This window comes from Centrocercus urophasianus, unplaced genomic scaffold (assembly GCF_019232065.1).
Source record: "Centrocercus urophasianus isolate 14NV4802_14NV808 unplaced genomic scaffold, USGS_Curo_1.0 seq_12, whole genome shotgun sequence".
Taxonomy (NCBI): domain Eukaryota; kingdom Metazoa; phylum Chordata; class Aves; order Galliformes; family Phasianidae; genus Centrocercus; species Centrocercus urophasianus.
The window spans coordinates 4135069-4149239 of record NW_024884364.1 but is presented as its reverse complement, the minus strand read 5'-3'; the positions used below and the strand labels follow the sequence as shown (position 1 = coordinate 4149239).

Here is a 14171-nt window from a genome sequence, read left to right as displayed (position 1 = left end):
GTTTTTTTTTTTTTTTTTTTTTTTTTTTTTTTTTTGCAAGGGTTTGTTTGAGGCCAAGGAAAACAAAAGTGGCAGACTGTTTCTTATAGCATAATGTATTTTTTAACAGTCACTGGGACCTTGGAGCTCTTGGGTGAATTCTGATGGTACAGCATCCACAAAGCTTTGCTCTGCCTTGCTTGGCTCCAGAACTTACCGCATGGTCAAAAGCGACAGAATTAATGACCATAAAGTTTTCCAGATGGTATTTGTATGGTGTGTAGTTCCCATGCCAGGCTACAACGTTGAAGGGGGAGAAATCCTATCGAAACAATAGGGACAGAGAGAACGTTACCACACACAACTCTCCACCTTTTGGCATACACACAGGGTGCTGCCCCTTCTCAAGTTAAAATGGTTTTAGTGCTGGTGATAAATGTACTGACAGCCTGGAGCACAAGGCCCTTCATGCTGCAAGGACGTGGCTTTCCTCAGCATTCCCACCTGGAGAGCTGTAGCTCTCCCTTCAGAGCTCCATCTCTGAAGAAGTTCGAGTGCCAAAGCAGTGCTTGAACAAGGTGGACTCCAGCACTGGCTCTCCAGCATTATAAATTTGCATTGGGTTTCCCTATCTGTTAGAAACATGGGTATATAGAAATAAGGAGGCCGAGACCACCATTGAGTCTTTGGGTTAAGCAAGTTTCCATGGGCTGTTTTTGCAAATTGAGGAGACTCAGCTGGGAGATAAAGGAGCCAAGGTGAGAGTTCAGTCCTATTCCATTTCACCAGCTCAATGTCCTGAGACAACATGCATGCTAACAAGCTGTAGAGACCACGTTATGCACAGGTGGGTGCTCTAGTTGTTTTCCTGTGCCCTCCTTACCTGCTGGGCTGCGAACAGCTTGCCCTGGTACTTGCTGATAACTGTGTAGCCCCCTGGAATTTTCCGGTCCTCATACCATGCTACTGGCACCAAGAAGTCACGTGGGTTCGCCAGGCCATTGGCTCCTGCAAAAGAAAGAAATGTCAAAGCATGCTGGGCAACCTGCTATCAGAGCTCTGTGGGTGCCCTTCTGCACTTGGACTGACCACACTTCTGAGTCCATCATGAAATCTCCAATATTCGTGTTCCTCGTTGGCTCCTATAAGTAGATAATTTTAATATATCCTAGCATTTAGGTCCATGCTCCCTTATGTGACTGAGACAAGTCTCCCTCCCTTCTTTCCTAAACAGCATTCAACCTCTATTAAAGGTGTGTAGATATTGGAAATTAAGCAAAAAAAAATGGAGGGTGAATTGCTCTCTGTTCCTGGGCATCCTGCTGCTTGGACACTTAGGAAAGCAGAAGCATGTCATGAGGGAGCATAATGCTTTTCTGAACAAAAAAGTAATAAAATGAGGGCTAGTGATACTTGTAGACATTGAGCATACTGAGGGGTGGTTAGTGTGAGGAGCGCATTTTCATAATGCAGAGCACCATATGGGTGCTGCAATATTTTTCTTCTCATTAGCATTATTGTTGCAAAGTGTTCTGAATTTCTTGGATAAAAATGCAAGACATTACTACCTGCTGCTAAGGTTTAACACAGTGCTTTTCTCCAGCTGCCATTTTTCAAGTGAAAAGTGAAGTTAGAATAAAATAAGAATGAAATACAAAGAATCTTGGTCTCTGAGGGGAAGGCAGGTAGGTGGTAAGAAGAGAACTCTCATAATTACCATCTCCTGAAAAGGTCTACAGGCAAGGGCACTCGTTTTCTTTTCTGCTGAAAGTAAATGTTATAATAGATTCCTGCCTTCTGGAGACCAAAAACCCCTCCTCTCCAACAGTGTCTGAAAAACTAGCTAATGGGAAAACTTCCCACAAGCAGGCAGGTGTAACAATAGCAATAATCAAGTGGAGCAGCACATAGCACAAGAAACAAGGTAAAGGCAGGCAATCCCAGCTTGCTAAAAGGAAAGCTGATGAAAAACCAGTATAGATTCAGTGTGGGAAAAGCTGAGCAGAGCATGTCGCATGGGACAGATGCTGGAGTGGGGCCCAGCCAGGGGCTGCAGGCTGGGTAAGCTCCTACCTGTGGGCTCCACAGCTCCAGCTTCACTATGGCTGTGAGGTGCTTTCGTAGGCCTTCAGTGCTTACACGCTGTGCCAGGCTTGTTACCAGTTTAGAATACCTATTCGGCTTACTTCAAGCACAAGCAGTATTTTAGATCTCACTGGGAGCCATAAAACAAGCTCAGCCAAGGAGAAAAAGGAGGCAGATGAGGTCTGTGATATGTGAGAGCCCTGGGCCTGTGCTGCCTGAAAGCAGCTCTGCTCCAGCAGCCCAGTGCGGAGGCAAGGCTGTGTGGCTGATCTGAGCCTTGTGCTGCTCATGTTGCTGATCCCTGCTTCTCCAAGGGAAAACCTTCTGACACTTCCTCCGTCCTTCCTTTATACACTTATGGCATGAAAAATAAACACAGAGCATTATTTTTCAAACTACAGGCAATTCAGCAAATCCTCAAAGACTCTTAAACAGAAAGGAAAGTTTCACCCAATTTGTGGTTCATGACCAAACGTTAATGAGCTTTAATGAGGCACGGTGCCTGTGTGGACAGCAGCAATGTGCTCAGCTTGCACAGTCAAAACACTGGCTTGTACACACACAGAGATCTTGTTTTCTCTGCTTTTCATCTGGCATTGCCATTGTGGTGAGTCTCTGGCTGTGCATTAGAAAACTGAGGCTGGCTATAGAGATGAAAGTGTTAACATAGGCAGGAAGGTTAGGGTTAGGATTAGGTTTAGGGTTAGTGTTAGGGTTAGGGTTATTGACTCTAAAATGATGCTTCAAGTTTCAAGTTGCCTCTGAAATTCACTTTTCCTTTTACCAGCTAAACTCTCTCCAGCTACTCCATATCTGTAAGAAGGAGCCATCAAAGAGACAGCAGCCTCAGACTTGCAGACCAGAGGAGGAAAAGGAAGATGGAAAAATGAGTGGGAAAGAAACAGTCCCTCCAGCCCCAGGGGAAAGTCATGATGGCTGAACTGTCTCTGCTCCCCAGTGCTCTGCTGGGGAATAACAGTGCCAGGATGGAATCTGCCTTTAGGGAGGAATGTGTGCATGGGAGGATGGATTATATAGGAGATAAGAGATAGTTTAGCAGTTCCTAACTCTTTCCCTTTGGAATGCAGTGTAGGTCTGATAGGAGATGGTTACCAATGGGTCCCAGGTCAGGTAGCTCAAAGTGTGCCCCGTACACCTCCAGGACGTAGCCTCTGGTCTCTCCAAACACCTCCACACTAAAACGCATTCCTTGCTGGAAAATAAAGGAAGAAATCAGGATCATCCCTGTACTTGGCTAACAAACCAAAAGCAACTTAATGCAGGACATGCCAGACACGCTGTAGCTTTGGCTGCCTCTAGCAGGCCCTCAGATTGCCCCAGGCCTACACATGGCTGTGTGACCTTCTGTGGCCACGCATCCCAATGTGTGAGGTGCTGCTCTTTGAATTGGGTGCCACTGCATTCTCCACCTGCAATGGGTGCCATCTGGGGCTCTGCTACATGATGGAATTGGCTTCTGCTGGGTTCCCATGGTCCCTCTAGCACCACAGAGCTCAGCATAAACCACACAGAGCTCAGGTTTTTGCTGTTTGCTCCAACAACAGGCCCTCCAGCTAACCACAGCTCTTACCTGGATAACACAGATTTCATTGGGCTCCACTAGCATCTTCCCAAACTCAGTTGTGATGAGCAGTTTTCCTTGCTGGGGCACTGTGGAAATAAAATGGAGGTAGAAGAGATGAAGGAGCAAGCTGTCAGTCACTACGTGTGATGTCTTCCTCTCAGTCCCCTTAGAAGGGGACAATTACATTAGCTAGGTAGTAACTTATTCTTCCTGCTTTCTGAGAGCGTAAGTAAGTGCTTCACTAATGTCTGCAGTACTTTCTTTGTCTTTTTGGCACCAAATTGCTCACATTTTGACATGGAAATCTGACAGATTTACAAAGCCTGCCCTTTTACCTCAATTACTAAAGGAGGTGGATGTGAATACTATTTTATGAGAGATGTGTTCCCACTGGTGAAGCATTTCTGTCCCATGGCTGAAAAAGATGCAGGTAAATATCAGGCTCTTGGTCTTACGATGCTGTACAGAGTATTTTTCTGCACGCACATTCTTCATGTTGCCAAGTCAGCTCTCATCATGGCAGTCTGCTTTCCTGAGGCTGGCAGAGTGTGGGAGCTAAGCTACCATGCCAAATCATCTTGGACTAAAGCAGTAAAGGCAATTCGCTATAAGCTGTTCAGAAATTCTAGGGCTTATGTTTTCCAGAAAACCTCCAGTGTGCCTGCTAGGGATCTGGGAAAGGATCTCTGAGAGCCAGGCTGGGGAAGCTGGGTCGCTGCTCAAAAGCAACAATGAGTTTTGGCATGAGTGTGCTCCCTCTGTGCTGCTGGGTAGTGATGGGACAAGCCTGACAGCCCAGCCTTTGCCAAACCACCACATCTGGATGGCATGTGAGTGAAGTCATCCCTCCTCAAGTCTTTGCAGATGGCTGCCAGGCTCTGGCTCTGAAGGAGGAAATAAACAAGCAGGTGGCAACCTAGATAGGTCCTGCAGGAGAAAGGTGAAGCCAATGCATCAACTCACCAATCAGGAAGTCACCATCTGAATTATAAAGGCATCTAAAGGAAAAGGAGAACAGGAAGGTCAAGGCTTCACTTGTACGTATGCTCCTACGGAATCACAGCACAGCTGGAGCTGGACCTCTGGAGGTTACCTGGCCAACCTCTGCTCAAGCAGGGTCACCCAGAGCAGAGTGCCCAGGACCAGGACCAGACCATGACCGTAGCAGCAGAGTTTTGAGCTGGGAGACCAACAGAAATGCAGCAAATGGGTCGGGGAAGGTGACACACGGGCAGGTGCAGGTTTGATGTGTACAGCCTGCTAGCAGGTTCTTTTCCCACTTCGATGCTGTCTCTGTGGCCTCGGATAAATCAGCCTTTGGCAATGGGTAGCGATGCCCTCCAGAGGCTGTATTCACCTCCGAGGAGCTTTGGTCCCTGGTACAAGAGCCTCTGGGCCCATCACATTTCCTTTGCCTGCATCCCCGCATACATCTCCCTCATTCAGCCTCCGACAACCAGTCCCTGACCTGTCAAGCATGGAGGTGTTGCAGACGAAGATGTGGATGGCGATGCCGTTGCGTCCTCGTGGCTCTCCAGCACCACACAGAGTGTGCAGACCCTGCAGGCAGACCCCAGGCCTTGGGAGTGAGTGTCAGGCAGTCAGGATGTGCAGCCCCATCCTGCTTCATCCCATCCCTTGGCTGTGTATCAGCCAACTGCCTTGCCACTTTTTGCTTTAGCCAATTATGCAGTTGGCTTTTCTTTGAAATCCTAAGCCCTGGCACCCCAACTTACGCTCACAAAGTCCAGCTTGTTCTGGGAGGCTTTCGGTATTTCAAAGGGCTTCCATCTCATCTAAGTTGCAGCAAACAGAAAGCAAAAAGAGAACAAGGTGGTTATAAAGTAAATAATGGCAATTCAAAAGGAAGCAGCCCGCTCCCCCTCCCTATTGCCCTCTACTTGCTGAGATAGCTTCTGTTTCCTCTTTGCCTTGCTTAATTTGGTCTGCAGGTTTCTTTTGATTTATGGAGCTCTTTCCCTTTGAGTCATAATTTTGTAAAGTAATTGGCTGGCCTGTCTGAGAGCCGAGGTTGGTGTTTTTTGTTTTTTGTTTCGTTTTTTTTTTTAAATCCTATTTAAAATCTGTCTGTTCCCCTATTACTAACAATAGTGCTGAGAGCAGGGAATTTCCTCCCAAGGCCTAGCCGGACCCCTAGGCAGAAGGTGCCAGAGGAGTTCCCTGTGTGCTTGTTACTACTGAAGAGCATCATTAGGGTCTCACTGTATCTCTTCAGAATCAAGTGCCACAGCTATGAGCCCATTGCAGGAGGAATTTTGGTACAAATTCACCCAAGCACCTGAAATCTGCAGGATAGAAATGGCTGATGGCCAGATCCTGCTGGCTCTGGCCATCAGAAATGTCTCCTGCACAGATATGCTGTGCCTCAGATGAAATGCTAGTAGCTCTGGGCATCCAGAGGTGAGCATTTCTTTACTATGAGAGTGGTGAGGTGCTGGAACAGGCTGCCCAGAGAGGTTGTGGATGCCCCATCCCTGGAGGTGTTCAAGGCCAGGTTGGATGGGGCCCTGGCAGCCTGGTCTGGTATTAAATGGGGAGGTTGGTGGCCCTGCCTGTGGCAGAGGGGTTGGAGGTTTGTGATCCTTGAGGTCCCTTCCAACCCTGGCCATTCTGTGATTCTGTGATCCGGGAGGATGGTAGGATTGGGCAGCCACTGATAGCACGGACACATGGATAGACAGACAGCAAGAGGAGACACAGAAGGCATCAGGGATAGAGTGGGGAAAAGAAGAGAAAAAATTCAGGTTACGAAAGTGGTCTAAAAGGAAGTAAACAGTGGGAGAAGAAAAGCAGAGATCAGCTTGCAATCCAGCCCACAGATCATCATTGAGGATGGTGCTTCTCCTCCCAAATTTTTGCAAGCTGCTAGGCCACTGACTGGTTCCATGTGCTGTCTACCCAGAGGGCCCTTGTTGAGTTTGCACTTTACCACTGTAAGTACAGCAGAACTGGGGTGCCGAGTCAGACATCCACATGGGTGCTTAAAACAGGGAAGCTACCACTGGTGTTTCATTTTCTCCCTGCCCAGAAATCGTGGCTTCCTTTGGCACCTCCTTTGACTCTGGAGAGCTTTCTTCTGCATCAGCATTCCTTGCAATGGATGCCATGCCTTATTTTTTCACCCTCTCTGTCCCCGTCTATGTTTTGTGTACAGTGTGCTTTTTATAACTCTGCCATTGTCTTTGGGCAGCATTCAAGGCAAAGGGCTTTTTTTTTCTTCCCATTGACTTCAATGAGCTGTGCATGAGATGGCTTCACATGTTAATCCCTTCAGATGGATGGCAGTGGGGAAAGCTGTGGTGTGAACAAGGTGAAGTGCAGAATGCCATGGGGAGCTGGGGATGGGCTGGGAGCCTGCATGGCTGCAGTTGAGCTGTGTTTGGGAAGGAAAACTACAGGAACCTATACAGCAGCCTTTCACCTCTGCTTGGTCAGTGGCTGGAAAACACGTTCCCACAGAACCAGGGAAGTATTTAGACAAATGAGGAGGCAACCGGGAGGCTGCAGGATGGCTAACGATGATGCATCAGAAGAGAGAGGAGTAGAAATCAATGAGCACGAGGTTATGTCAAGAGGAGCACAGCAGGAGGAGAGAGGCAGATTAGCAGAACTAAATGTCCTGGGGCTGGCAGGAAAGAAATAATGATTAAAGATGATAGCAAGGCCGTAACAGAGGGAAACAAATGCTGTGCCTCTCCAGAATGGAGTTTGATTTCCCAAGAGGGCTGCAGAGGAGCAGGCTGGCAGCCAGCAGCCTCCTGACGGGAGGTGATGGCAGTGTAGGCCTCAGCTTGAGCCTCTGATGCAGGAGGATGAAGGAGCAGCCTGCATCCTGCAATCCCGCATCATACCAAGGGCTGTCCCCTCCCTGGCTGGAGGACAAGGTTACCTGGTTGGGGTCAGGCTCTATCTCATCCCAGTTGTGTGTCAGATGGCCCTCGTGCAGAGGCTGGAAGGGCTTGTGGCAGACAGAGGGCAGGATCCGATAGAGCCAGCTGTGGAGAGGGACATGGATGGGATGAGGCTGGGGAAGTGGTGAGGTACTCTGCACAGATGAACCCCAGTGGGCAGGAGGAATATTTGTGGCCACTGGAGCAAGTGGTACATTAAATATTGAATGTTGTGTCACAGTCAGAGACTTCCAGAGAGGTAGGGGGAGTCTAGAGGGATTTTATTGTATCTGTGGCTGAAATACAGCTATTTCTCAGGTGGGAACAAAGGCTACATAAAGACTGAAGTTCAGGCAGCACAAGGATGAGCATAGTACCTAACTAAAAGACCAGAGGAGCTTCAGGAGCTAAAAGATCACAGCCAACACCTGAATTTGGGTGGATTGCTGAAAGTAGCATCCCGTATGGCTGCATATACCCATAGGGTCAAAGTTTTATGGGAGATGAGGTCTCCTAGCACCACAGAAAGTCCCCCATGCCTCCATCACTGTCAGAATATTATTTGGAGGTCTCTTCCTGATCACTGTGAGAGCTGCCAGCCCCCTACCTAGTGTGATTCCACTGCCCAGTTGGATGCTGAACATTTTATGCCACCATCTTTGGAGGTTCAGCAAAGTGGTGGGCTCACCATGTCATCCTACACCACTGGAGCAGGGCAAGCTCTTCTGATAGAGGGCAATGGCAGCCCAGGAATGGACATCTCAGAAGACCCTCAAAAACACACGAGTCTGACACTTGGTTTGTCCAAAGCAAAGGTTTCTCAATCCAGGGCTGATGTCAGTGTCCTGCCCCTATGTCCCAGGACATCCAAGGGCACCTGCGTGTGTCCTGATATGTCCCCACACGTGCCACCATCGTACCTCCTCCTGTTGGTGGCCCGGGGACAGGTGAAGGCTGAGCCCGAGAGCTGCTCCGCGTAGAGGCCGTAGGGGCAGACCTGCGGGTTGTTCTGCAGCAGGGAGAAAGAGGAACCACCAGTGAAGGATGTGAGGCATTCGCAACCCTGTTCAGTCTGTGTACAGCCCAGGCAGCCCTATATCCCCACTGTCAGGATGCTGGTTGCCTAATATGTACCAGCCCAACCTAAAATCCATTCCTCTGCAGCATCACCTGGAAGCTCTCACAGCCATCAGGAGCTGCTAGCACCAGAATGCAGTGAGAGCACCACAGTAAAGAGTGTTATTCCCAGCACTTACAGACTGTACATTATTACAATTACAGTTTCTCTCTGTATCTCTTCTTTTTTTTTTTTCTTTCTTTCTTTTTTTTTTTTTTTTTGGAAGCCATACACTGTTCACTGCTTCCTTCCCTTCTGCAGGTTCTCGGTGAGAATCCTGTCCCTGCCATGCTGGGTCACCCTGCAGTATCACCTGCCAGGGAAGAATCAGTAAGAGGAAAAGCTCCCATCACATATCTCCTAGCCTCCAAACTCTGTCTTGTTGGCAAAGGTATGCAGTGGAGCAGGGGGATCAATAGCCTTTGTCATTTTTATCTGAGCCAGCATGACTGCAGATGCTGGTCTTACAAATACTGCAGTGAAGAAAGGATCCACCCTTGGGACTGAAGATTTTCCATCTACTTCACAGTCAGATTTTCTATTAACTCTTTCCATACTGAGCCCAAACTCTGTACTGATGAGGGCTCTTTGGTGGAGTACTTCAGCAAAGCCAGCCTGGAAATTCCTGCTGCCATAAGGAGACCCACAGAAAAGAGAGAAAGGACTGAGTGCATAGCACCAAATGAAAAGTGAATCCATTAAAACAATCCAACATGGTGCATTTTAATCGAGTGTATTCTGAAGTTGTTTATTTCTAACCACAAATCTGCCCACTTACAACAGCTCATGGAGGGCAGCTGCCATCCTGCCAAAGGCCAGTAAACCCATTGAATTAAATCCATTCCTGCTGAGATCCACAGCAGTGTGCACTGTCCCCAGGACAAGCCTCAGACTTCTGCTCTGACTCAGCTCCCATCAGTTCCCTCCTACTCAGCATGCCCAAGCCACTTCCATTCCCAAATCCTTTTGGAAAAGCTGCTCCTGAGCAGAGGAAAGCCAGGCGAGTTGCAGCTCCCAGGCAAAACTTGGAATCTCACAAGTAACTTTAACGTAGAAGGCATAACGGGAAGTATTTAATTATGATTTTTGCCAGCATCTTACTGTTCTCATCTTGCACAAGGGAGGCTCCTGAAGACTTTCATTGTGGAAGAGAGAAAGAAAACGCATTAATTTAGAAGGAAGCCCAGGGAACAGATACTCATTCTGCTCCATGTCTTTTTAATTAAGCATTTCCACAAACTCAAACTCTGTACCTGTCCCTCTGGTAGAGCTCCTGGACAGCGTGGGTCCTCAGAAGCATGCTCGTTTCCAAATCCTGACATGTACTGTAAAGTAAATCACACAATTCTTCAGTGTTTTGAAAACACAAGTGAAACCTCCCCAGACAACTCACCCCTCCCTTCCCCGTGCTTTTTTTCCACAATCTTTGCATGCACTGAGACTTTCCCCAAGTGGCCTGCTTGCTTGCTTCCATGCACCATCTTCCCATCTCCAAAGTCAGTTTCACTAGCCAACCCTGTGGTGGGCTGAGAAGCACAATCAGAACCTGCTCTTCTGTTAGACCTGCATGTACATTTTGTTGACATCCTGTGCCAGGGATTGAGACTGGGGGTCATTTGGTTGCATGGTTCTCATGACACGTCTCCATGGCCGTCACAAGAAAAGTCAGGACTTAGCTGGGATGAGGAAGGAAATGAGGCTCTGCTGGGACTTCAGCATCTCACTGATTTGCCCTAAATGAGTGTAACCCAGAGGGGTGTGAGCTGCCTACCATGGCAGCAAGCAAGATTTAAGGTGACCATCTAGGGCGCTAGGGCAGTGTAAGGTGAGGGACCCATCCAACATGTTCTGTGTGAGGGCACAGTGGAGGGCTGCAGGACCTCAGGGGAGGCAGCCCCTCTGATCCTACAGAACGAAGCAGCCCCACTGCACCCCGCATGAATGCAGAGGTATTTTGGCTGCGATCAATGGCTCAGCCTCGTGGCCCAGCAACAGAGTTAAATATTCATGCTGCCTGCTGTCCCTCTCCGTTCAGGCGCTCGTGATACTGCTGGGAGGCAGCTTGTTCACTCAGACCTCCCAGCTTCACATCGACCTTTTGAAAATTCTTTACTTTCAGTGTGGAAACCACTCCCCTGGCACAAAACTTGCTGCAGCCCCATCTTCTAGGGTAGGCAGGAAGGCATTTAGCTCGAGTTGGAGCAAGGTGCTTGCCCAGCTGTCCAACTTGGACAGAACAGTGCTGCCTTTGCCTTGAGCAGAGCCGGATTGTTTGTTACTGCGGTGCCTGGATTTCTTCCCCCCATTCTCAGATTTTGCTGAAAAAACATGAGTTTTTCTCAGGTGCCTGTCAGCCATTTGTGAAAAAAAGAGTCCCTTCCCAGAGGGATTCTTGCTGGCCAGAAGCCCTGCCTCACCCGAACCTGCTTTCTGTAGGACTGGGGAGGATGGATCTCTCCTTACCCACTCTGCTCTCCACCTGCTTCTGCACGAAGCACATTGATATGCAAAGCAGCAGGTCACCTAACCACCCTTGGCAAAGGTATTGTGCCGGAGCATTTCTGCCTTTCTTTTCTTTTTTCCCCTCCTTCTGAAAGGAAATGCAGCACTACCTGCTGGAACTGCAGCAGTTCCAGAGTGAACCCACATCTCCCCACTGCATTCTCCTTCACCAGCTGCAAAGGATGGAGGCAGGAGGGAGCCCTGGCTGGCAGGCCAGCCTCTGCAAACAGGGAAAGAAAGGGGCAGGTAAGGATGCTCAGCATATGGAGGGTTAATGAAACTGCTTTGCAGAACATCACCCCTGTCTGCAAAATACTCAGGCTTAAAGCTGGTGGAGAGTTCTTTTTTTGGCGAATGCAGGGAGAAGCTGCTGCATCATTGTTCAGGCAAATCAGTTTTTCTCTGCTAGGGGAAAAAAAAATAAATCCTCAGGTAACTGTATTGAGGGCTAAAAAAAAGATACTTCCCTCTGGCGGGCAGGACTGCAGCTGTGGGAGTCAGACGATGTCCTGATGGTGATTTATTGTCCTGTGGTTTCATTGCTCCGGGTTTTACCTGGCTGTTTGGTGCGACTTTTCTCATTCACTCACTTTCTTTTGTCATTCCGCTGGGGAGGGTTGCCTCCTCGCCTTTCCTTAAGGGGTCAGCATAGAACACGATGTGGTTTGCCAAAAAAATCCTGCACAAGCTCCCACGTGTAAATGCGTGGCTGGGGAATTAAAGCTTGCTATTTGCATGCTCATATTCTGGCTGGGGAGTAGAGAATTTGTTTATTTATTTATCTTCCTTTTGTGATTTTATTTGCCTGTTAGTTTATTTTCTAAGTAAACCAGTGCTGATGGATAATTAAAACGTCATGGAGCTCAGATGCTTTGCAGCAAGAGGAAACAGCTGCTCAGGTCCAGCTTTGAGCTTGGCTCAGAAAGGCTGAAACCCCTCCTAATGAATGGCTTTCCTTTTCTGTTGTCTCCAGAGTGCAGCCACAGTTGTTAGGCTGGCTGTTCTCATCCCCTGCAGGCCACAGGGGCAATGGGGTGTTTTGGGGCATTGCAACCCTTCTTCCACATGATCAGCTGTCCTTCATGGCAAAGCCTTCTTCCCCATGGCCAAACCTTCTTCTCCATTACCTCTCCTTCATCTCCACGACCACTTTTTATTCTCCACAACCAACCCTTCTTCATGACCAACCCTTCTCCATGACACATCACAGGGCAGTGACCTGCTTCTCAGTCCCTGCTCCTCCACCATGGCTCCTAGCTGATCAGGGACTTTTTTAGTAATTGGGCAGGTGAGTTCTCCGTGAAACAAGAAGTTCTCTGTGGTCCTTTGCTTTCTCTTCTGCATTCAATTATTGTCATTATTTTGTTCGTGATCCCATAGATTTTTATGTAAGCAGGAGTATGTCTGATTCCACCTTGTTTTTGTTTTGTTGCTTTTCAGTAAAATAGGAGAGATGAAAGCGCAGCACAGCATTAAAAATTCAGCAAAGCGCATTGATTGCACTAACTGGGATGCAAAGCAGAGAGCTCGCAATGGGTGTCACGCTCTGACCTATAAACCATAACCTTTTGTTCACCAGATTAGACAGCAGGGATGGGAAAAAAATGCATTTGAAGTCTGAACACATGGGCTGCAAGATAATTAAGGCCCTTCTTCAAACGCTGCATAATACACTTCCCTATCTGCTGCTGCCGCAGGATGCACGAAAGGAACATTCGTCTCTGCACCAACAGCTCACTGCCTTGTCCCAGCTCAGAGGGGCCAACACTGGCACGCTTAAGGCAAACTTAGAGGAAGATGAATGAAAATAGGGGCAGTAGTGGGGTGAAAATAAATGGGCTTCCTAGCAGTGCCAGCCCCTGTGTCTGGGGAGGAACACGGTGGTCCTGGATGAGATGTCACCCACTGTAACGATGACCTGGTCCCCTACACCACAAAAGTTCTGGCAAAATTTGAGATTGCAGTCCTATAAATGAACAATAGAACAACATCCTGCCCTCCTTGCAATTCACTCTGTGCTGGGAGAGGAGGGCATGGCTTGTCAGGAGAAACGGGCACTCAATTTTCCATTTACACTGAGGCATTGACCAAGGCTGGAGCTTCCCTAGGCCACTGGAGAAGATTGCACCAAGGTTGCAACAGCAGGGCAGATGTTAGTGGCTAGATTTCATAGGCTGAGGGGGAAACACCTCCTGGCAGCTGGGCAAGAGGGAAAGGGGAAAAAAAAATAAGGTAATGCAGAGGTCCAGAACAAGCCTAGCCATATCAAGAATGATTTCCAAAGGAGAAGAAAGTGATAACAGCCCATTTAGATGAAAAATGGCAAAATCCTATATCTTGAGAGTTCTTTTAAACACACCTTAAAACACAAAAGGGAGACAAATTGCAACTAAATGGGATATTACCATAAACCTATCACCAGACTGCAACTGCACAGCTCACTATCCTGCACCTCACTTCCACCAGCCCCTCTGGAGGGATCAGTCGGGTAGGCTTGGTGCCAAGGGAAGGGATGACAAGGGCAGGCAGCCTCTCAGTCCCAGCACTCACAGTCTCTCACCTTCAGGCTTGTCATTGTCCTCTTGGTCTTCCTCCTTTGTCAGCAGATTGAAACTCCAAGCAGTTTAAATAGCCAACACAGCTTGAAGTGTTTTCAGAAGTGTGTGTGTGAGTGTCCAGCCAGGAGGGCTGCATCAATTCAGCTGAGCTGGTCACGGACTGGAAGTGAGAAAGTCCAAGAGAGCTCTGGAATTGTTTGCTCAGCCCAGTCTATGTTTAATCAAACACCAGCCTTCCCCCTGGGCCAGTCCTGGGAAGGGTTTGGAAATAAGAGATGGAGGTGAGGGGGACACTGTCACTGCTGCTTTTTCTCATCAGCTTTTAAACAAGGGCTTGTAGTTCCTACACATGGGTGAGAAGACAAGACAAGGCATTTAAGAGCAAAGAAAAGTCATTTTTGCAACTTATTTATGAGCCTCTACTATAAATCACA

At 48.2% G+C, this 14171-nt stretch overlaps 1 protein-coding gene across 1 annotated transcript in view; it reads right to left on the bottom strand.

Annotated features, from left to right (window-relative positions):
• Nucleotides 1–13928, bottom strand: part of HGD (homogentisate 1,2-dioxygenase) — an 18877-nt gene extending 4949 nt beyond the window's left edge. Inside the window, exons 1-11 of the mRNA XM_042810886.1 lie at nt 13740–13928; nt 9931–10002; nt 8481–8569; nt 7560–7665; nt 5386–5445; nt 5118–5209; nt 4613–4647; nt 3656–3735; nt 3178–3277; nt 863–987; nt 197–301 (exon numbers count right to left, since the gene is read on the bottom strand). Of these exons, the coding sequence (XP_042666820.1) occupies nt 197–301; nt 863–987; nt 3178–3277; nt 3656–3735; nt 4613–4647; nt 5118–5209; nt 5386–5445; nt 7560–7665; nt 8481–8569; nt 9931–10002; nt 13740–13754 (879 nt within the window). The 5' untranslated portion in view covers nt 13755–13928. The remainder of the gene's footprint in view (nt 1–196; nt 302–862; nt 988–3177; nt 3278–3655; nt 3736–4612; nt 4648–5117; nt 5210–5385; nt 5446–7559; nt 7666–8480; nt 8570–9930; nt 10003–13739) is intronic.
• Nucleotides 13929–14171: the final 243 nt, after the last annotated feature.